This window comes from Melanerpes formicivorus, unplaced genomic scaffold (genome assembly GCF_026170545.1).
Source record: "Melanerpes formicivorus ecotype bairdi unplaced genomic scaffold, bMelFor1.0.p_v2 SCAF_14, whole genome shotgun sequence".
In the NCBI taxonomy this organism is placed as follows: Eukaryota; Metazoa; Chordata; class Aves; order Piciformes; family Picidae; genus Melanerpes; species Melanerpes formicivorus.
The window spans coordinates 2,319,890-2,338,473 of NW_027142366.1; the positions used below are offsets into that span (position 1 = coordinate 2,319,890).

The 18,584-nt window shown below is 55.0% G+C and overlaps 2 protein-coding genes across 3 annotated transcripts; one reads left to right on the top strand and one right to left on the bottom strand.

The window, feature by feature from the left end:
* The first annotated feature begins 5,761 nt into the window (after positions 1-5,761).
* On the top strand, positions 5,762-7,808 carry RASD1 (ras related dexamethasone induced 1). 2 transcript variants are annotated; one of them, XM_068146574.1, is made up of 2 exons: positions 5,762-6,143; positions 6,420-7,808. In XM_068146574.1, the coding sequence occupies exons 1-2, from the start codon at positions 5,858-5,860 to the stop codon at positions 6,968-6,970; spliced, it is 837 nt and encodes a 278-aa protein (XP_068002675.1). In that variant the 5' UTR covers positions 5,762-5,857; the 3' UTR covers positions 6,971-7,808. The 2 variants fall into 2 exon arrangements, with proteins under 2 accessions (XP_068002675.1, XP_068002676.1); XM_068146575.1 differs by having other exon boundaries at positions 6,491-6,745.
* An 899-nt stretch (positions 7,809-8,707) lies between these two features.
* On the bottom strand, positions 8,708-14,167 carry MED9 (mediator complex subunit 9). The gene is made up of 2 exons (XM_068146576.1): positions 13,984-14,167; positions 8,708-10,505 (listed from the first exon to the last, which is right to left on the bottom strand). Exons 1-2 carry the CDS (start codon positions 14,130-14,132, stop codon positions 10,289-10,291), a joined length of 366 nt encoding a protein of 121 aa, XP_068002677.1. The 5' UTR covers positions 14,133-14,167; the 3' UTR covers positions 8,708-10,288.
* Positions 14,168-18,584: the final 4,417 nt, after the last annotated feature.

Below are 18,584 nucleotides of genomic sequence, written 5' to 3' on the forward strand. Positions count from 1 at the left end.
TTTCCAAAAAAATCACAGGAATGTGCTGCTTTTTCCATGCTGCCTGCTCTGCAGAGGGGAACTGTTTACGGAGCAAAGCTCCTTTCCAAACGGAGGTTGCAGGAGGGAGGCAGAGCAGTCGGAGCCCCCCAGCAAGATGTTGGCAGTTCTCTGCCTGCAGCTCTGCTTTGATGCTGCACCGGCACTGAGCATCTGTAGGAGCCCTAAGACTCCTCGATTTGAGCATCAGCACCCAGCAAGGCTCAGCCCTTGCCCAGTTCACAGCCAAACACCTCCAGTCACAGCCTCAATCCCTCCAGACTCCACAGCCAAAGCAGCAGGGTCAGGTGTGGGACCTAGACATGAAACACCTCCAGGCTCTGAGCACTCAGCACCAGCTGAGCATCCTTCTGCCAGCTCCAGCCTGTTGCTGCCAGGCTCCCTGGGCTTTTTCTTTTTGTCCTACAACCCTGGCAGCCGTTATTATTTCCATGGGAACCCTCCTGAAATCTGCAGCAACATGTCCACCGGGGTCACCAAGCCTCCCTTTTCCCCCATGCCCTATATTCCAAGCCCATCTCAGGTTACAGGTGACATTTCCCTCTAATCCCGGGGAAGCTGCTGCTCTTTGGAACAGAGCAGAAGGTGCTGGAGTTTGGGGACATGCCCAGGACATACAAAAACCTTTGTCCATGTCAGATGCTGGCGGGATGCTGCTCACTCTGAGCGAACCATGCGTGAGAGAATGGCATAAGATGGGAAGGAACTGGGAGCAGGACATTCCCAGGGTTTGAGCCCCAGTTTGGCTTTGTGTGGAGCTCTTGACCCAGTTGTGCCACATGGTTATTGACCATGTGTCCAGCTCTGGAGTCCTCAGCACAGAAGAGACAGGGACTTACTGGAGTGGGGACAGAGGAGGCCACAGCAATGGTAGGGGGCTGGAAGCTCTCTGCTGTGAGGCCAGGCTGAGAAGGTTGGGGTTGTTCAGCCTGCAGAAAAGAAGGCTCCAGGGAGACCTTCTTATGGCCTCAGTACTTAAAGGGGCTGATAAGAAAGATGAGGAGAGACTTTTCAGCAGGGCCTGTTGTGAGAGCACAAGGAAAGAGGGAGATTCAGACTAGAGAGAAGGAAGACATTTTGCACACTGAGGGGGCTGAGACCCTGTCCCAGGCTGCCCAGAGAGGTGGTAGATGTCCCATCCCAGGAACCATTCCAGGTCAGGCTGTTTGGCTGTGAGCAACCTGCTCTGGCTGCAGATGTCCCTGTGGACTGCAGGGGGTTGGACTGGACAAGCTGCAATTGTCCTTTCCAACCCAAGGCAGTCTGTGATTCTGTGATGGATTGATGCCACTTCAGCACACGGATGGGAGACGTTGCCATGCTGGCAGAGTGGGGCACTATCCCCAGTGTGGCTGGCAAGCAGAGCCAAGCCCCTGTGGGGTGATGCCACCAAACCTCATCTCTCACCATGTCCTTGGCTGTCTGAGGGCAGTCAGCTCCTGCTGTGGGTGTGAGTGGGTTTGTCACAGCAAACACATCCCAAAGGTGAGAGAAGGGGAGGGAGGGCACAAAGTGTGGAGGCCACAGCATGGCACAACCCTGCTCCTGGGCACAGGGATGGCATCTCCAAGGGAGCTCTCATCATTCCTTGTCTGGATGACTCAAGGAACTGGGGATTTGAGGCATGTCTCAGGCTTTCAGATTCTCTGTTAATCAAATCCCAAATGCTAAAAGGAGTCAAGAGACATGAAAAGTGTTGCTAAAGAAGTAAGGGGTGGGGGAAGGAAACAAATAAACCCACTCCTCCCCGGTCCCCAGTGGCAGCAGCCCACTTCTGCAGCCTGTCTCATCTGGGAAAAATTATATGTTGAGAATTCTGTGCTGCTTCTGAAAAGCCTTAAAGGAGATTTAATAAAATGAGACAAACTAATAATATAGGGAATGAATAGCAACCCTGGATGCTGCATCTTGATTTAATCAGATTCTTTTCCCCAGGACAATGAGCAAGAGTTATAGCTAAACCTCCCCTCCTTAGCCAGCTACTCCCCTCTTCCTCTGACCCCCTCATTCCTTCTCCCATCCCAGGAGAGCAGCCAGGAGAGCATCTGGGGTCTCTAAGCCTCTGATGCTCACCAGCAGCATTGGGAAGCATGCAGCCCGTGCTGGTTATTTGTGTGGAGGGTAATGAGCAGCACAGAGGGGTGCAGTACACCAGACAGGGAGAGAGTCCATGTCTGAAGCACAGTTCCCTGTCCTGGGGGAGAAAGGTGGGAACTGGGGAGCCAGGAAAGCTGGGCTGGGGAATGAGTTTGGCTCTGTGTGCAAAGCCTCTGTCCAGAGCCAGGGAATGCCATATGCTGCTGCAGAGGGCACAAGCCCTTGGACGTGAAGCATCTTAACAGCCACAATAATCAACCCATGTTGGATGTGCTCCTCTCCAGGGCCCAGGAAAGGCCACAGGGTCTGGGTGTGCCGAGATAGGAAGCTCACAGAATGGCTCTTCCAGTTGTGGCTTTTTCACCACTTGGACCCACAGGACCCAGCTGGGAACTGCGACCTGGCTCAGCCCCGGAGCGGCCACGACTCCGCAGCACGCTCCCAGTTCAAAGCCATGTTCTGATGTAATTGTTCTTTTCCAAGTATCCTCCTGCACGCCTGCCCCTGGCTCGGGCAGCCTGATGCATGCTCCTGCCTCTGGGTACATTTTGCTTCCCACATTTTGCAGAGGCTGGTGCTGCTGCAAGTTCTATTTTGCTGCTTGCACAGTTCGTCCAAGCCAAGCCCTGGGGAGCCTGGTGTTCTGTCACCGGGATGTTTGTCTGACTTTCGTGGAATTTCCTTTCCTCAGCCACTTGCTCATGGCTGCTGGGCAGGTTCTGTGCATGGGCACAGAGCTGGTAAACCCAGGAGGGTGCAATGAGGACAGAAATAACAAGAAGCCAGGGATTGATCCGTGCTGAAGATGTTCGATTCCAATAAAGGTGTCTGCAGCGGCTGGGGTTTGTGCTCAGCAGCCTGCCTGCAACTCCTGCTGTACCAAGCAGTGGCATGAGCGAGCAAAAAGCCTGAATCCTCCCCAAAACAGGGTGAGTAGCAATACACCCCACAAATAGCAGGGTCAAGCTCTGTGCTGGCTGTACTGCAGCCGCGGGGGAAATGGTATTTCACCTGCCCCCGCTTGGGACTTGGGCTATTTGCAGCCAGGTCAGGGAGAGGTGGTGATTTAGAACAGTCACAGCCGTGGGAAGGCTCTGCCTCGCAGCGAGGTGGATCTTTTATCATCAGTCACCAGCAGCCAGCTCCCAGCAAATGTGCTCTGCTTTCACCACGAGATGAATTTCCAGTCGATCTTGGGGGACTCAGCCTAATGCCTCATAATGCTCCACTCCTTTGGCTCTGCATGACTCTGCCAGGAGCTGGGCACTGGAATAACAGCTGGCAGCACTCACATCCTCTCCCTAGGAGCTCCTGCAGCCATCAGCTCTCCTCCACCCACAGGGGAACCCTGTTCGTGCTCCCAGGGAGTCCTAGCAGGGTGGCTCCTGTCGCACCCCTGAGCCGAGCTCATGGGGTCTGGTGGCACATCTGCTTCGTGGTGTGCTCTGCCTCTGCAGTGCCCAAAGAGCCTTTTAAAGGAAGCAAATGGATTTTCCATTGCTGAAGACTGTTAACCCAAGAGGAAGCTTCGAGCAGGCTATTTTTTACTTGTTCTTAGCACTATGAATACTTTTACCGTTAACAACAAACACCAATCAAGACATTTGATGTGTCTGTCCCCCAGACCATGACACCTCCTATTGCCCCCATTGTTTCCCAACAGCTACTTCAATACAGAGATCTTTCTGTTATTTTGAGGCGTTACACTCGTGCTTTGTAATCGGCTATTAAAGTTCTTTGCCGTCTCACACACAGATCAATAAGCACGGGAAACTGTCCCACTTTCCCTGCCCACAGCATCCTTCTGCCTCTGCCGCTGGGCAGGATGGTTCCCTGCAGGCAGACGTGGGGCTGCGAGGGGCTGTTCAATCTGCGGTTCCTTCCCACCTCACAAACACAATTCCTCTGTAAACCTTCAAACAGGGCTAAAATTGAGGATGAGACCACACTCGGGGGAGATGAAAAGCTCAGCAGCATCCATTTCCTGAGCAGTGCTGATGAAAGGCACCGTGCTCCACAAATGTTTGTGTTCCTGCTGTCCCTGAGGTCCCTCTTGGTGTTGTAGGTGAGCCTTGTCCTGGCCTGAACGTTATTTAAGTATTACTTTTTCCTACTTTTTTCCACCCAATAGGTCTTCTCAAGGTCTTTTTTTGATTGAAACTTTGTCATAAAAGAGAAACTTGTCTTTCCTTGGGCCATGTCTCTTCATCACGGATGGCCCAGAGAGCCCCTCAGCACAGCAGCTCTCTCATATCCCCCAGGACCATGGCCCGGGTGCAGCCCTGCTGTTTCTGGGGGGCTGCCTGGGCCACCTCCAGGGATATTCGGCAACTCAGCCCAAGCTCAAGCCCAAACATCTGGTACGAAGCAGCACCACACACCCTGCCCATCGCAGGAGCTGCTGCCTGCTGTGCACTTCATCATCCTCCGGGCAGCCTCCCATGACCCCAGAGGGGCTGCAGGACGCTGTGCCTGCATGTCCCCAGTACAAGCTTCCCCAGCCCTGCCCCGGGCTGCACCGCCGGGCCCGGCCCGGCCCTGCCCGCGCTGCCCACTAGCGGGAGGAGTCGGTGCTGCAACTGCGCCGCTCTCCGTACCCTGGGTCCGGGTCACCCCCGGTACTCCCTGCCCTGGTACCCCCCGCTCCAGGTCTGGGGACCCCTTTCGCTACCCCTCGCTCCGGGCACCCCGGGACCTTCCACCCCGAGTCTCTCCTCTCGGGGCAGCGCTGCCGGTAAAAGGTTTCTGGAAGCCCCGAACTTGGCAGTAGGGCACCGGAAGCCCTCATCGGTCTGCGAACGGGACCGGGCTGTGCGGGACCGGGCTGTGCAGCACCGGGAGCCCGCTCCGGGCTGCGAATGGGGCACATCCAAAGCACCGGGTTCTTGGGCTAAGCTAAGGGGTCGGGTTGGAAACGGGATCGTGAGCCCGGACGCGGCTGCGAACGGGGCCAGACTGAGCAGCCCCGGGAGTACAAACTAGGCTGCGAACGGGAGTGGGAGCCCGGACCGGGTTGAGAACTGGACCAGGCTGCCAAACGTAGGGAGCGAGACCTGGGCTGTGAACGGGACCGAGCTGGGCAGCACAGGGAGTGCAAACGTGGCAGTGAACAGGACTAGGAGCCCGGACCGGGCTGCGACCGGGACCAGGCTGCCGAGCCCCGCGAATGAGAACCGAGCTGCAAAGGGGACGGGATTGTGCAGTACCGGGAATTCAAACCGGGCTGCGAACGAAACTGTGAGCTCGTACCGAGCTGCGAACGGGACTAAACTGCCAAGAACCGGGAGTGTGAATGGGTCTGCGAACGGGACAGGGCTGTGCAGCACCGGGAGTGAGAAGGGGGCTGGGCTGTGCAGCATCGGGAGCACAAACCGGGCTGCCGACGGGACTGGGCTGCCGACGGGACTAGGCTGCCGAGCGCCGGGAGTGCAAACCAGGCTGCGAACGGAGCTGGAGCCCAGCCCGGGCTGCGAACGGGGCTGTGCTGTGCAGCACCCAGACCCCGTCCGGGGCGGCGACGGGGAGCGGGCACTGACTCAGCCCCGGGGCCGTGACGCGCCGAGGGGCGGTCGCTGCCGCCTCCATATAACGCGGCGGCGGCCGTGCAGAGCTCACACCGGCCTTTCCTGCGAGGGGAGAGGGGCTGAGAGCCAGGCTGACATCACCTTCCTCATCCTCCTCCTCCTTCCTCTGGGCACAAGCTGCCTCTTCGCCGGCTTCAATGAAACTGGCAGCGATGATCAAGAAGATGTGTCCCAGCGAGGCCGAGCTGAGCATCCCCGCCAAGAACTGCTACCGCATGGTCATCCTGGGCTCCTCCAAGGTGGGCAAGACAGCCATCGTCTCACGCTTCCTCACCGGCCGCTTCGAGGAGCAGTACACACCGACCATCGAGGACTTCCACCGCAAGTTCTACAGCATCCGCGGGGAGGTCTACCAGCTCGACATCCTGGACACATCGGGCAACCACCCCTTCCCTGCTATGCGCCGGCTCTCCATCCTCACAGGTACTTGGTTCTTGAGTGCCAGGAGGAAGGGAGGGGAGTGGGCTGGGTGTCTTCAGACAGTTTTCAGGTGTTCTCACCCAGTTTGGGGATGTTTATCCCGACCCAGGAGGAGGGAGGAGGGATTTCGTGTGTGCACAGAGTGGGCAACTTTGCTCCCAGCACTGGGTGGGCAGGAGGATGCAGGACTCAGGTGCTGCCCTCCCTGAGTCTCTTTATGGCTTAGGCAGTGGGTCTTGGTGAGCCTGCAGCCGTCTCACGATCCCTCTCTGTCCCCAGGAGATGTCTTCATCCTCGTTTTCAGCCTGGACAATCGAGACTCCTTTGAGGAGGTGCAGCGCCTGAAGCAGCAAATCCTGGAGACCAAGTCATGCCTGAAGAACAAAACCAAGGAGAACATAGAGGTGCCTCTGGTCATCTGTGGCAACAAGGGGGACCGGGACTTTTACCGGGAGGTGCAACCCCGGGAGATCGAGCAACTGGTGGGAGGGGACCCCAAAAAATGTGCCTACTTTGAGATCTCAGCCAAGAAGAACAGCAGCTTGGACCAGATGTTCCAGGCCCTCTTCGCCATGGCCAAGCTGCCCAGCGAGATGAGCCCCGACCTGCACCGCAAGGTCTCGGTCCAGTACTGCGACATCCTGCACAAGAAGGCACTGAAAGGCAAAAAGCTGCTGAAAGAGGGGGGCCGGGGCAGCAGCGAGGAGGCGTACGGCATCGTGGCCCCCTTCGCCCGGCGGCCCAGCGTCCACAGTGACCTCATGTACATCCGGGAGAAAGCCATTGGCGGGGGGCACAGCAAGGAGAAGGACCGCTGCGTGATCAGCTAGGAGCCCCCTGCTCACCAGGAAGGAAAGAAGGAAGGAAGGAAAGAAAGAAAGAAGGAAGGGAGGGGGGAAAGATGCTCGTCTCCGAATTGACTTTGGGCAGGCAGCAGGGTGGGCAGGTGCCCATCCAGGCAGAAAGGGAGGGTTGCCTCTTCCCCAGCCTCCCTCCTCCCAAGGGATTGCTTTCATCACCTCCCTCCCCCAGGGTGGAATTTTGGGAGCAAGAGGGAGGCTTTGGAGGGCAGGAGGGGGGTGCCACTGGGACCAGCCTCCTCTGGGCAGAGAGACAGGGAAAGAGTGAGCTACTGGGCAGGCTGGCAGCATGATGAGTGTGGGGGGCATGGACCCTCCCAAACCTCCACCCGGCCTCGGGCGCTGCCTTCAGGAGGGAGGGCAGAGGCCTGCCAGCGCCTGCTTGGGGCTTTGGCTTTGGTTTTTCTGTTGTTCTGGTTGTGTTGTTTCTTTTCACTCGAGAAGCTGTGCACGGCCCCTGGCGCCGTGTCCTGTGTTCGTCTGTGTCTGCAAAGCACGTGCAGAAGACACTCCTGAGCTGTTGCAAAGACATTGCCGAGTTACAGCCCTGATGGACCAAAAAAAACCCAACCCCCCACCCTAACTCTTGTTTACATTTGTCTTGTCTGATTTGCAAGATTTGGGGGGAGGGTGGGGTGGGGGGGGAGAGTGGGAAAGGGTTTTTTAAGTAAGACAATAATAGGCACTTTATGTAGGTCTCTGTTTGTCATTGACATGAACAAAACAAAAGCCTTCAAGTGTTTCTACCGTGGGTGAAACTTGGATGTTTTATTTTTTCTACAAATTAATAAAAATCTTTTTAAACCAAGACCTGTGGCTTGGCCTTGGCTTCCTCAGCAAAACCAAATCCTCTCAAACCCCAGACCTGAGCCCAGCTCCCCAGTCCTACGAGCGGCCTCTCGACTCGATGCCTTTATTACCCCATCCTCCCCGACTCCCAGTGCAAAGGTTTCCGACGCTGCAAGCAGCCAGCTTCTTGCCACACGGGGCAACCAGGGGCCCTAAGGCAGAGGCAGTTACTCAAACAGGTCACTGAGCCAGGACTCTTTCCTCATGTCACCAGCGCTGAGTGACGATGCTGCCAGCCCTGCCACACGCTGGGCATGGGCATGCCGCTCGCCGCAGAGCCCCAGCCGTCTGACATCACTCTCTTATAAAGAGCTGATTATGTTTCATGCTTTTTCCCACTTAACTAAGCCCAGTTTAATGATGTCAACAGAGAGTGATTCATCCCTGCCCTGTCCAAGAGGCTGTTTTTATTTTGCAATATGAGTAAAGGAAGTACTTTGCTCGAAAGGTCACCTTTGCATCTGATGGGTTTCAATCTCTCCCTCGCAGTAACTGTGCTGCTAGAAGTGAAAGGGAAAAGCTCTTCAAAGAACAGCTCTCCCTGGATCCAGCTTCTGTTTCACTTCATTTTCAGCCCCCTTTCCCTTGCCCCACCTCCTCAAGCCACGGAACAAACCTGCATTTATTACATATTAATGGCAAAAGACTCATTCTGTAGCAGCCTGGGTGGGTGAGACTGAGAACCAAACCTCCGCAGTTTTGTTTGAAACTTGGATTCAAGCTGACAGAGTTAAGTTGCTCCTGTGCTAAGTGCCAGGCATTTCTTTGGAAACACGCTGTTCCTTCCAGCTCCTTGTGTGCCCTGATTTCACAGGGGCTAACAAAAAGGAAAAATAAAGGGTAGCCATCATCCAGGCATGAGACACAGGAATTTATTGAGCTGGGACAGGCAATGGTTGGCAGCAAGGTAATTTCAGCAATAAAAAGTGTACATTGTGCTTTGTTTACCTTGGTGTTCTGCTTTCCCCAGAGTTTACACCCTGGCACCTTCCCAAAGAAAGTGCTGCTGGAGTGTTCCAGTGGGGACAGAGAAATCTCCAGGCTACAGGTGAGTCACAACCATCCCAACTCCCAACAAACAGAGTTGTTTGCCTTTTGGTTTAGGAAAGGGAAACCCCACCCAAACAGATCTCGCTTCCCTTCCTCTGAAGGTGTGAGTGCTACCCACCCTCAGGTGCTTCTCCACAGACACTGTATTTCAGGAGCTGTTTTTTCACCTCTTCCACTACTGACCTGCACCATCTTTCAGCAGGAGTCAGAGAACCACGAGACTCAAGGTCCTGCAACATCTTTGTTAGTGGGCAAGATGTGGTGCTGCTTTCCAGACTGTCATCTGCCACCATAAGAGCTAATGGCAGGACAGAGGGCAGGGAGGCCTAGGATCTGTCTGAATGTGACATTCAGGAGTTTTCCATCAGCTGCTGGCAACTGTTCAAGCCACTCAAGTGCTTGTGTTTGTGGGAAACCCCTGGAGCACTTCGGATGTGGAACTGATCCGTCCTGTTGAGCCCGACTTCTGTCACGTGGAGTGACTTAAACCTCTGCTCACTTCTGGCCTTTGTGCTAGTCTGCTTGCTCCTCCCTGCTTGAAGAGCAAGATGCCCAATGTACTACCTACAAGCTGCACTCACCCAAGAAGATTGACCACCCAAAGCCTATCAAAATCCCCTCCTGGTGGTCCCTGCTTTGCTCTCCCAAGTCACTCTCCTAGCGAAAAGAGCGATGTCAAGACACAGAAGCTGGACCCAGGCCACACATGTCCTCTGTGCTGCCAAAGTCCTGCCCCAGCTCAGGCTATATCCACTCAGTGACCACACAAGAGGGGCAGTTTGGGATTTCTAAATCTTTACTCATCTCATACACAGCCATCTCTTGGTTAAGAAGAGAGAAAGAGAGGGAAACACAGAAGCAACTGAAAGCAATCATTCCTCTTTCAACATACACAGACCCAAAAGTACCCCAGAGGTACTTTTTCAGGAGCAGGGCCAAACAGTTCACACTTCCCTCTTGTGCTCCCTTTGGATTTTTGGCCAATTTTAGGTAAATAAAAAAAAAAGAATGCAGAAAATGTCTCCTTTTTTTCCCTGCTGAAGGTAACCAGCAGGTATTTCAACCCTTAATGAGGAGAAAACATAACATCTCCTGCTTGCTTGAATGTAAAAAACAAACCTCACTCCACCCCAAGAGAAAACAGGGGAGATGCTTCTAGAAATGTGCAGTCCTACAGCAGCTCAAAGCAGAGGTCCTGCTGCAATCACCACAGGTGAAGCACACAGCGTCCTGGCTCAGCCTCACACCTGCCAGCCACACAGACACCGCCTCAGAGCAACACCACCAAAAACAGCATCAAAGAAAGGGAAGGGAACTCCTGCCACCTTTCTCTCCTGTTCAGCCAGGAGAGGAGGTATCTTGGAGCTGCAAAGCAGAGCTGTGCCCCTCCTACTCCTTGGGGATTTCAAACATGCAGAGGCTTTTGTACTTCTGCAGCAGTTCGTTTTTGGTCCGGACCTGCTCCCGCAGGCTCTGCAGCTGCTGCTGCTGCTGTTCTGGGCTCACTCCGATGCCAGGCATGGAGCTGATCAGCTTCCTCATCTCCTGGAACTTGTTCTTGAGCTCATTCAGCACCTGGTGAACATCTTGGCTGTCCTTGTCCATGCTGTAGAGAGAAGATAGAGACTGTTCAGCTCTCTCGTATTGGAAAGCGAAGAACGTGCTTGGGCAACAGACATTTCCAGTGCAACCAGAGCTTAAACTGGAATTCAGAGGGAAACTTTTGCTCTTGGTATCTAACTTTTGCTCTTGGTATCTAACTTTTGCTCTTGGTATCTAACTACACACATCTCATCCACCCATCCTGATAAAATGGGCACAGATAGATGTCCAGACTGGGCAGCTTCTGGGGCAAACTGGTTCCCTGCTCACTTCCAGTGCATAGCCCCAGAGCTGGTCTGCAGCTTTACAACATTACCATGGAAGTGGCTACACTCTCCCCCTGTTTGAACTCCTGCATCTCTCTTTAGGGAAGGGAAGGTTACATAGCTGTGTGTGTAGGCACCTGGCAAAAAAGGATTTCAGCCTCACCCGTGCCCTGCTGCTGCTGTAATAGAACAAAAAAAATCAATGCAGTCAAACAGCTTGACAGAGGAAACCAGAAACTGCTCCCCAAAGTACCAGAGAGCATCCAATGGTAGGGAAACCAGTACTTGGGAGCTTTGAAACGACTCTCTGGGGATAGAAACCTAATAAAAGAGAAGTGGCAGCTTATTTTTTCCAAGAACAGCACAACTGGTCCCGCAGCCAGCTCTGTGCTTCTCAAGGACCAGCGCTGTCTGAGCCAGCGTCTGCCCTCAAGCCCTTGTTAGTATCCACTGCAGCGCTGTTAGCGCCAGCCAGGAGTTTTAACCATGCTGGGCAAATCTGAGTCCCTGCTTCCAGGGTCCCTGTTAATAACAAGAGCAGGGTCTGAACTGGGAGCCTCTTCAATAGCCAGACCTAAAAATAAACCTGCTTGGCATGACCAGGACAGAGAGGTGCTCGATTAGAACTTTGGGCAATCGTGACACGGCTGAGAGTAAAACTTTTAACCAGATGGTGGCCACTGCTTTCAAAAGCCTGTTGGAACAAAATATTCATTACTCCCTTCTAAATAAAACTGCAGCTGCTGCTCTAATGTATCCCCATTATGCAGGCACTCATGGTCAGGTCAGCAGTGGAAAAATACAGGCACACACACAACCCCACAGCACCTCTCGGGAAGGGTTGGGGGATGCTGCCTTTAAACCACCATAGCTGAGAGGGTCATTCTCCCCTCCTCAGTGTCTCCCCAAGGGTCATCCTCCCTGCTCCATGTCTCCCCAAGGGTCATTCTCCCCTCCTCAGTGTCTCCCCAACGGTCATCCTCCCTGCTCCATGTCTCCCCAAGGGTCATTCTCCCTGCTCAGTGTCTCTCCAAGGGTCATCCTCCCTGCTCCATGTCTCCCCAAGGGTCATTCTCCCTGCTCAGTGTCTCTCCAAGGGTCATCCTCCCTGCTCCATGTCTCCCCAAGGGTCATTCTCCCTGCTCAGTGTCTCTCCAAGGGTCATCCTCCTTGCTCCAAGTCTCCCCAAGTCTTGTTCTCTCCTCCACACGACAGCCTGTTGGGCTGCTTGATCCCTAGGAATGACTACTTCAGGTTTTCCTTCTGGATCAAGCCACTTAGGTAACTCCTTCTTTGAGGACAGGGACGGGCAGGGGTGAGGTGTGGGAAGAGGCTGCAGCTGCCTGTGCACAGGATTCAACACAGCATCCAACCACAGCCTGTGCTGATGAACCTAACCTAGGGCCTGCCTTAAGGCACAGAGGCCTTTGCTCCACCAGCACACTCCCCCTTTAGTGAAGCCATGTGCTGGGACCTCAGTGGCAATGCTGTTTGACTGCCCAAGGTCAAAAATATCAGCTAGCCCTGCTTGGGAAAACTTTCTCTGAACCCAAACAACAGGAAAGAGCAGGTGTCCTTGATGCAAGCAGATCTACGCCATACATCCTCGCTCCTGAGCACAGAGTCGCCTTGGAGATGTGTCTTCAGGGCTGAGTCAGTGTCAGAGCAGCAGGGCTGGGCTCTGCGAGGAGCGGCAGCTTAAGGGATCATAGGTTTGCCATCTGCCAGGGACACAAGGTGACATGTCCCACCACTCACCTCCGTGGTCCCACCTGTCTGCAGCCCTGCTCAGTGTACCCAGGGCTGCACAAGCCACGTGTGAAACTGAGGGAGGTAGCTGGGTAGCAGGAGTGGGTGGCTCAGTGGGACAGGGAACAAGATAACCTAGGGACTGTTAGTTGCAGGACACCATGACCTGCTGGGTGACACAGAGAAATCTGGGAGGTCTCAGCCCGTGGCTGCTGCCCACTTTGGCTATGTACCTGCATGCACCTGGCTTAGCCTTGTTTCTGTGCTCTGGCCACATTAGGAAAAATAGAAGCTGGGGGACAACTGCCCACTCCCACCCTAACTGGGGGCTGAGGGCAATCAAGGGGGGGTGTGTTCTTATGCCTATTCTGTATCCATGACGGTGTGTGAGGGGTGTTCAGCCCTTCCCTGCCACAGCTCCGGCTGCAGAGCCAGTAAGTGTGAACCACTCTCACCTTTCAGACACACATGATGCAAGTGACACATCAGCAGCACACAAACCAGCCCCAGCAACTACGCAAGTGCACAGGGAAAGGGCAACCAGGCCCACAGGTAGGAACAAGGGAACTCATGCTTCCCGGGTCCTCTGCCTCCCTCTCTAGCGTGCTCAGGTGACAGATGGAGCTGGCCTGCATGGATTTTCATGGCAGAGCCATGTCCCTCCTGGAACATCAGACCATGGTTATGCTGAGACAGAAATCATAGGCCTAAGGACCCTTGTGCAAGCACCTTCTACCTCCACAGTACTTATCTTGAACTGGGAAAAGAACAGTTCAACTCATACCACTACAAGAAGCCATCCTTCTTTTTACAGCTCCCCCAAAATGAGTTTGCTTTCCTGCCCCAGAACTGCCTGTACCTGCTCAGGCTTTTACAAGCCAAAGAGTAGAACTCCCTGGAACAATAACCCCATGCAAGTACAATGCCCTGGGTGTCAGTGCTGGGGCGGTGTGCCTGGGCCACGGGAGCACCACTACTCGGGTGACCCAGGTACAGGTATAACTGACATCCAAGAGGGCAAAGGAGAGCATCACTAGGAGCACTGCTACCCATCCGCAGCACCTTGAGGATGCTGGCAGTTGGAAAGCACAATTAGAAGGAGGATTCCTTTGTCCTGCTTCCTCTCCAGGGATGCTGGGGGCTGGAGAAGATCATCAGCGGGGGATCGATCCCCTTGCCCTGCTCCCTGTCCAAGGCACCGTGATGATGCTGAGGGTGGGAAATATCGTTAAGAGTCTCATGCTCTACCAGCTGAGCCACGTGGTCCCCCCCGTTCAAGGAGGGATCCGTAGCCCTGCTCCCCACCCAGGGCGCCCCGCAGATGCTGGGGGCCAGACAGCAGCATTGGAGCGGTGGTGGCTGGAGCAGGGAGGAGGTGGCCGGGCCCGGTGCAGGGCGAACTGCTGCTTTGCAGCGGGGGAGGGCCGGTAGCGCCGCGGTGCTGCCGGTGGCCGCGGCCGCCGTTACCATTTGATGATGTCGTGGACGAGCGGCAGGAAGGAGAACTCCTCCTGCGGGGGTGGCGGCGGCAGCAGCAGCGGCTTCTGCTCGGCGGACGGCTCGGGCGGCGGCGGCTCCTCGGCGGAGCGGGCGGCGGCGGCGGCGGCCGAAGCCATGGCGGAGCGCGGCCGGCGGCGCCGCGCAGTGACGGAGCCGAGCGGCAGGGGGCGGAGCTCGGCCGTGCCGCACCGCCCCCCACCGGCAGCGCTGTGCCCGCCGGGGCTGCGCTTCCCGGAGCTGCGCTTCCCGGAGCCGGCGCCTGGGCTGAGCTGAGCGCCGGCCTGGGCTTGCACTGCGCCTTCCCCTGAACCTGGGCCTGAGCCTGAGCTGGCAGCTGGGCCAGCGCTGGGGCCTGAGCTTGAGCTGGCAGCTGGGCCAGCGCTGGGGCCTGAGCCTGCGCTAGGGCTCGGTCTGAGATGAGGTTGGGATTGGGGCACTTGGCCTGAGCCTGCGCTAGGGCTTGGTCTAAGATAAGGTTGGGGCACTTGGCCTGGGCCTGAGCTATGGCAGGGACTGGGACTGGGGCTTGGCCTGAGCTTGGGCTGTGTCCCTGCGACCCCCCAGCCATCCCCACTCAAGCCCCTCTCGCCCTGCTAACCATTGTCCTGCGCCAGACTGAGCTCCAGAAGGCTGCACGGAGCATGGGGTCCTGTGCTTCGAGGGCAGGGCAAGGAGAAGGGGTCCCAGGAGTCATCCTGTGCAGGACTGTTGGTGTCTCCCAGTCCCTTGGTGTCCCCAGCCTGTGTGCATCCCTCCCAAGCCAGATCCTGGAGGGGAAAGATTGGTGTTTCTCAGTGCTAATAACCACAGCAGGGTTCCACTGTCTCTTGGATGCCAGCTCTCCACTACGGTTTTTTCATTAGATGGTGTCCTTAGTTTGACTTTAATGCACCTGGAGACAGTGTGTGGAAGGTGGCTGAGTGTCAGAGCCGTGGTCTCTCTAACGCCTTGAGGACAGATGCTTACGTGAGAGCAGGCTTTGTGCTGGAGAGATGAAGCACAGCTGACATCAGTGGAGGCAAAGCAAGCTGGAGCCTTGGCTGAGAGCCTGGAGGCTGGAAACTGGAGGGATCTGGAGGAAGAGAAACAAATCTGCGACCACTGTGAAGCTGAGCGAGGCAGAAGAAAGGAGGCTGTGACATGAGTGACCTGGGGTGGGGGGGAAGAGGTGATTCGAGCTGGTGTGTGGTCGAGGCTGGGAGGTGGAGGATGCTGCTGCCCCTCTGCATCAAACACCCTCGGTTTGCTTCACTGCTGTGCTTAAACCCCTTGATAACACAAAAGATCACAGTGCTCATAATTCCAGCCACAGTCATGTGTTTTCCTTCCTGAGTTGGCGTAGAGAAAGTGCCTAATTTAATGTTTCATTGGAAATAGCCCCTCCCTGCTCAGCAGCTATGGGCTGAGGATGACTGGGAAGGCAATTTCATTTTTTAAAGCAATTTCTTTTGAAAAGCATAGAGAGGCTATTTATACATCAAATGAGAATGTTGCTAACCATTTAAACACGTAGAGTATTGACTCTTTGCTCTAAATATAGCAGATGCAATCGCTTACTTTGTTCCTGATGTCAGGAATAGAGCCCAGCTAGGGTGCTGATGCTGGAATGTGGGAAGGAGCCCGGGGGAGCCCGGGTCCTGCCGAGCAGATCCCTGTGGCAAGGCTGGTGGCATTTACGGTCTTTGAGCCAAGCAGCCAAGCAGGAGGTACAGGATGCTGCGTCCTCGGTGTGGGACTGAGCCAAGAGGTTCATTTCTGTCATGTTTTTAATGGGCTGTTTCTAAAGCAAGACTTGATTTAGGCTCCGTGGGGGACACTTCCCTCTCTCCTGCGCTGGGTTTAACTCTCCCCTGGACTTTAAGGAGGAGGGCGGCTAATTGCTAGGCTGCTGGGCGCCTCTGGTGGGTGAGTCAGGCAGTCGTTAGAGCAGGTGACAGCGCGCAGATACCATTCAGCCGTACCTAAAGCGCTGTCAATCAGCATTTCTTTGTGCCTTTCTGTTCCCAGTTTGGCTCATGTGGTCCCACAGCAGCTGGAACACACAGCTTTATCTGGCTGCCGTTCCTCCCTGCCTCTTGCCTTCCCTTTCTCTGTGCCTGCCTCTCTTCTCTATCCCTGCCTCTCTTCATTCCTTTTCCTATCCTTCTGGTTTTGGTAGGAACAGCTTCCCTCAGCTCCTCTGGGGCTTGTCATGTGTCAGGGCAAATCCAGGGGAGCAGAAAGATGTTTTGCAGTGGGGTTGTGGTTTGACAGGCTCCTCCTGTCCTCACTGAAGATGTTGGTGGTCACAGTCACCATTTGAGCATCAGCCTGCACAAGTGGCACAGCAGAGCTGCTGCCTATACTGTGACTGTGTGTCCATGTCCCTGGTGAGGACCACAGGGAGAAGTGAGACCTAGCTGACAGTCTGGCAGGGAAGAGGAGACATGCTTTGGGGCACGCAGACAAGTGTTGACCTCAGGCATGGAGCAGTGCTGGTGTGCCCTAATCATCACCTGCCCCTGGGGAGCTCCAAGCTGGGAGAGTCTTGTACCCACAGAGTGACTGATGACCTGGGTTCTATCCATGTGATCCCTAATAGATATAATCATCAGCAGAGTCCTCTCTATCCACATCCCTTTGCAGTCCTGCCAGGCTCTCCAGCTCAGAGAGAAGGGCTGTGTCTGACCAGCTGCTGTTCTCATTTGGAGCTGGTGCTGGGCTGCAGTCCTTCCTAATTTGCCATGTGGAATTTTTCACCCACTCTCAGTTCCTCTTCTGAAGAGTTTGAATGAGCAGCCTGTGAAGCTCCTGGTGAGGCAGCTCCAGCGTGAACAAAGATGCTTAGTGTTGAATGAAAGAATGATTTCCCCCTGGATTCAGTAATAAACCTGAAGTGCCAATGATCGACCTGTTCCTTGCATTTCATTGTGGCTTCTTTGCTGAGCAGCCAGCGCCTGAAGTGTGCCAGTGCCTCCACCCCAGCTCATCTCCAGCTCTTAAAGCCATCACACACACTCCTTGCTCACCCCAGATGTTTGGTGAACACATTATCCTAAAAACCAGCTGGCCAAACAATCCCTCTCCAGGGCCTCTTTGGCTGCTGCCTGCTCCCTGTACGATACCAAGGTTATTCCTCATCTCCCGTCGCTTCTGCACTAATTGCACCTCTTGCCTGCCTGCAAAGGTAGCCTCAGAGAGATTTACCAGGGGTTATTTAATTCAGCACCAGGTGACTCTCTGCCTTTCACCATTTCCTTACAATAACTTGCTGTTTTCATATTGATTATCTGGTGGTTCATGGGGCTCCGCTTCTTGCTGCTGGACCATCTGGAGCTTGTTGTGCTGTTGCCACCAGCTCTCTTATCATTTGTTTTTTTACTATGTGGCTATCACCAGGCTGAACTTTATCTTTTCCTCCTGCTCCTGCCCTGCATTGTCAACCTGATTCTGTTTTAAGCCTTGCTAAGCTGCTCTGGTGGGATAAGTCTGTATTGCTAAGTTGGGAAGGTGTTGTCAGGGTTGTGGCCGGCTGGGATGGGCTGATAAGATTGAGGAGTTACAATTCCAGCCCTTGGCTGTGATCAGCAGCACAGAAACATTGAACCTTTTGGTTTGGTCATGGCTGTGATCCTGCAATTGCTCAGGTTCCTGGCTGAGATCCCCCTGCTTTTGACCAGATGGGAGTATGGTCTTGGGCTCTGCCCTGCCTTGAGTCTTGGTGTCATTCATGGAGTGTTTCAGGACCCTGGTGTCCCAGGCTTGGGAATCAGGAGGTCATAAGCTGAGCTTCAAACTTTGAAGCAATCTTTTAGTCAAAGAGATTAAGGCCCTGGAGATGTGGCTGTCTGCAGAGACTCAGCTTTCCACCACCACATGCTTCCAGAGCTGCAGGTGTCCCAGGTACTGTTGGGGTCCAAGATCCAGCTGGGGTGAGCACACAGCACCAACCACATCCAAAGCACCCCAGTGCCCCTGGGAGCTCACCATACTTGGGCAGAGCAAACTGCAGTGCCCAGACCTGATGTTACTGTGGGGGTGAGAGCCTTTGTCCCATAGCCCCAGAAGGTGCTGTCCTGGAGGAGGGTGGGTGGCTCTCCCAGGAGGTGCATCACACAGGGCAAGAGGTGGTAGAGGGAGTTTGGCCAAGCTGCTTGTAGCTCTGGGTTGGATGTCGTAGCTGCAGGGCAACGACCTGGCTCTGAAGGCCACTGCTTCTGTGCTCCAAGCCTCAGAGGGAGAGTGGGGATGATTCAAGGGCACAGGGAGTGTCCAGTGCTCGTGTGATGTTCATCAATGCCACCCCAGCACTGGGCAAACACAGAGGCTGGCCCAGGCTCCATGCCATCCCGGGGGAGCCATGCAGGGCAGTGTGTGGGCAAGGAGTGCACACAGGGCCTCTTGTGCAAGCTCAGCTACGCAGAAGCATGGATCCAGGAACACACGCAGCTGGATGGGCCACAGCCCCCAGCCTGGCTCACCTCTAGGCACAAGCAGCTCTGAAGCTCACTGTCTGCATTGGGCAGTGCTGTGTCCATCCTGGGGTGTGCAGGTCCTGCGAGCCACCAGTCCCCTGCTGGGGCTCACAG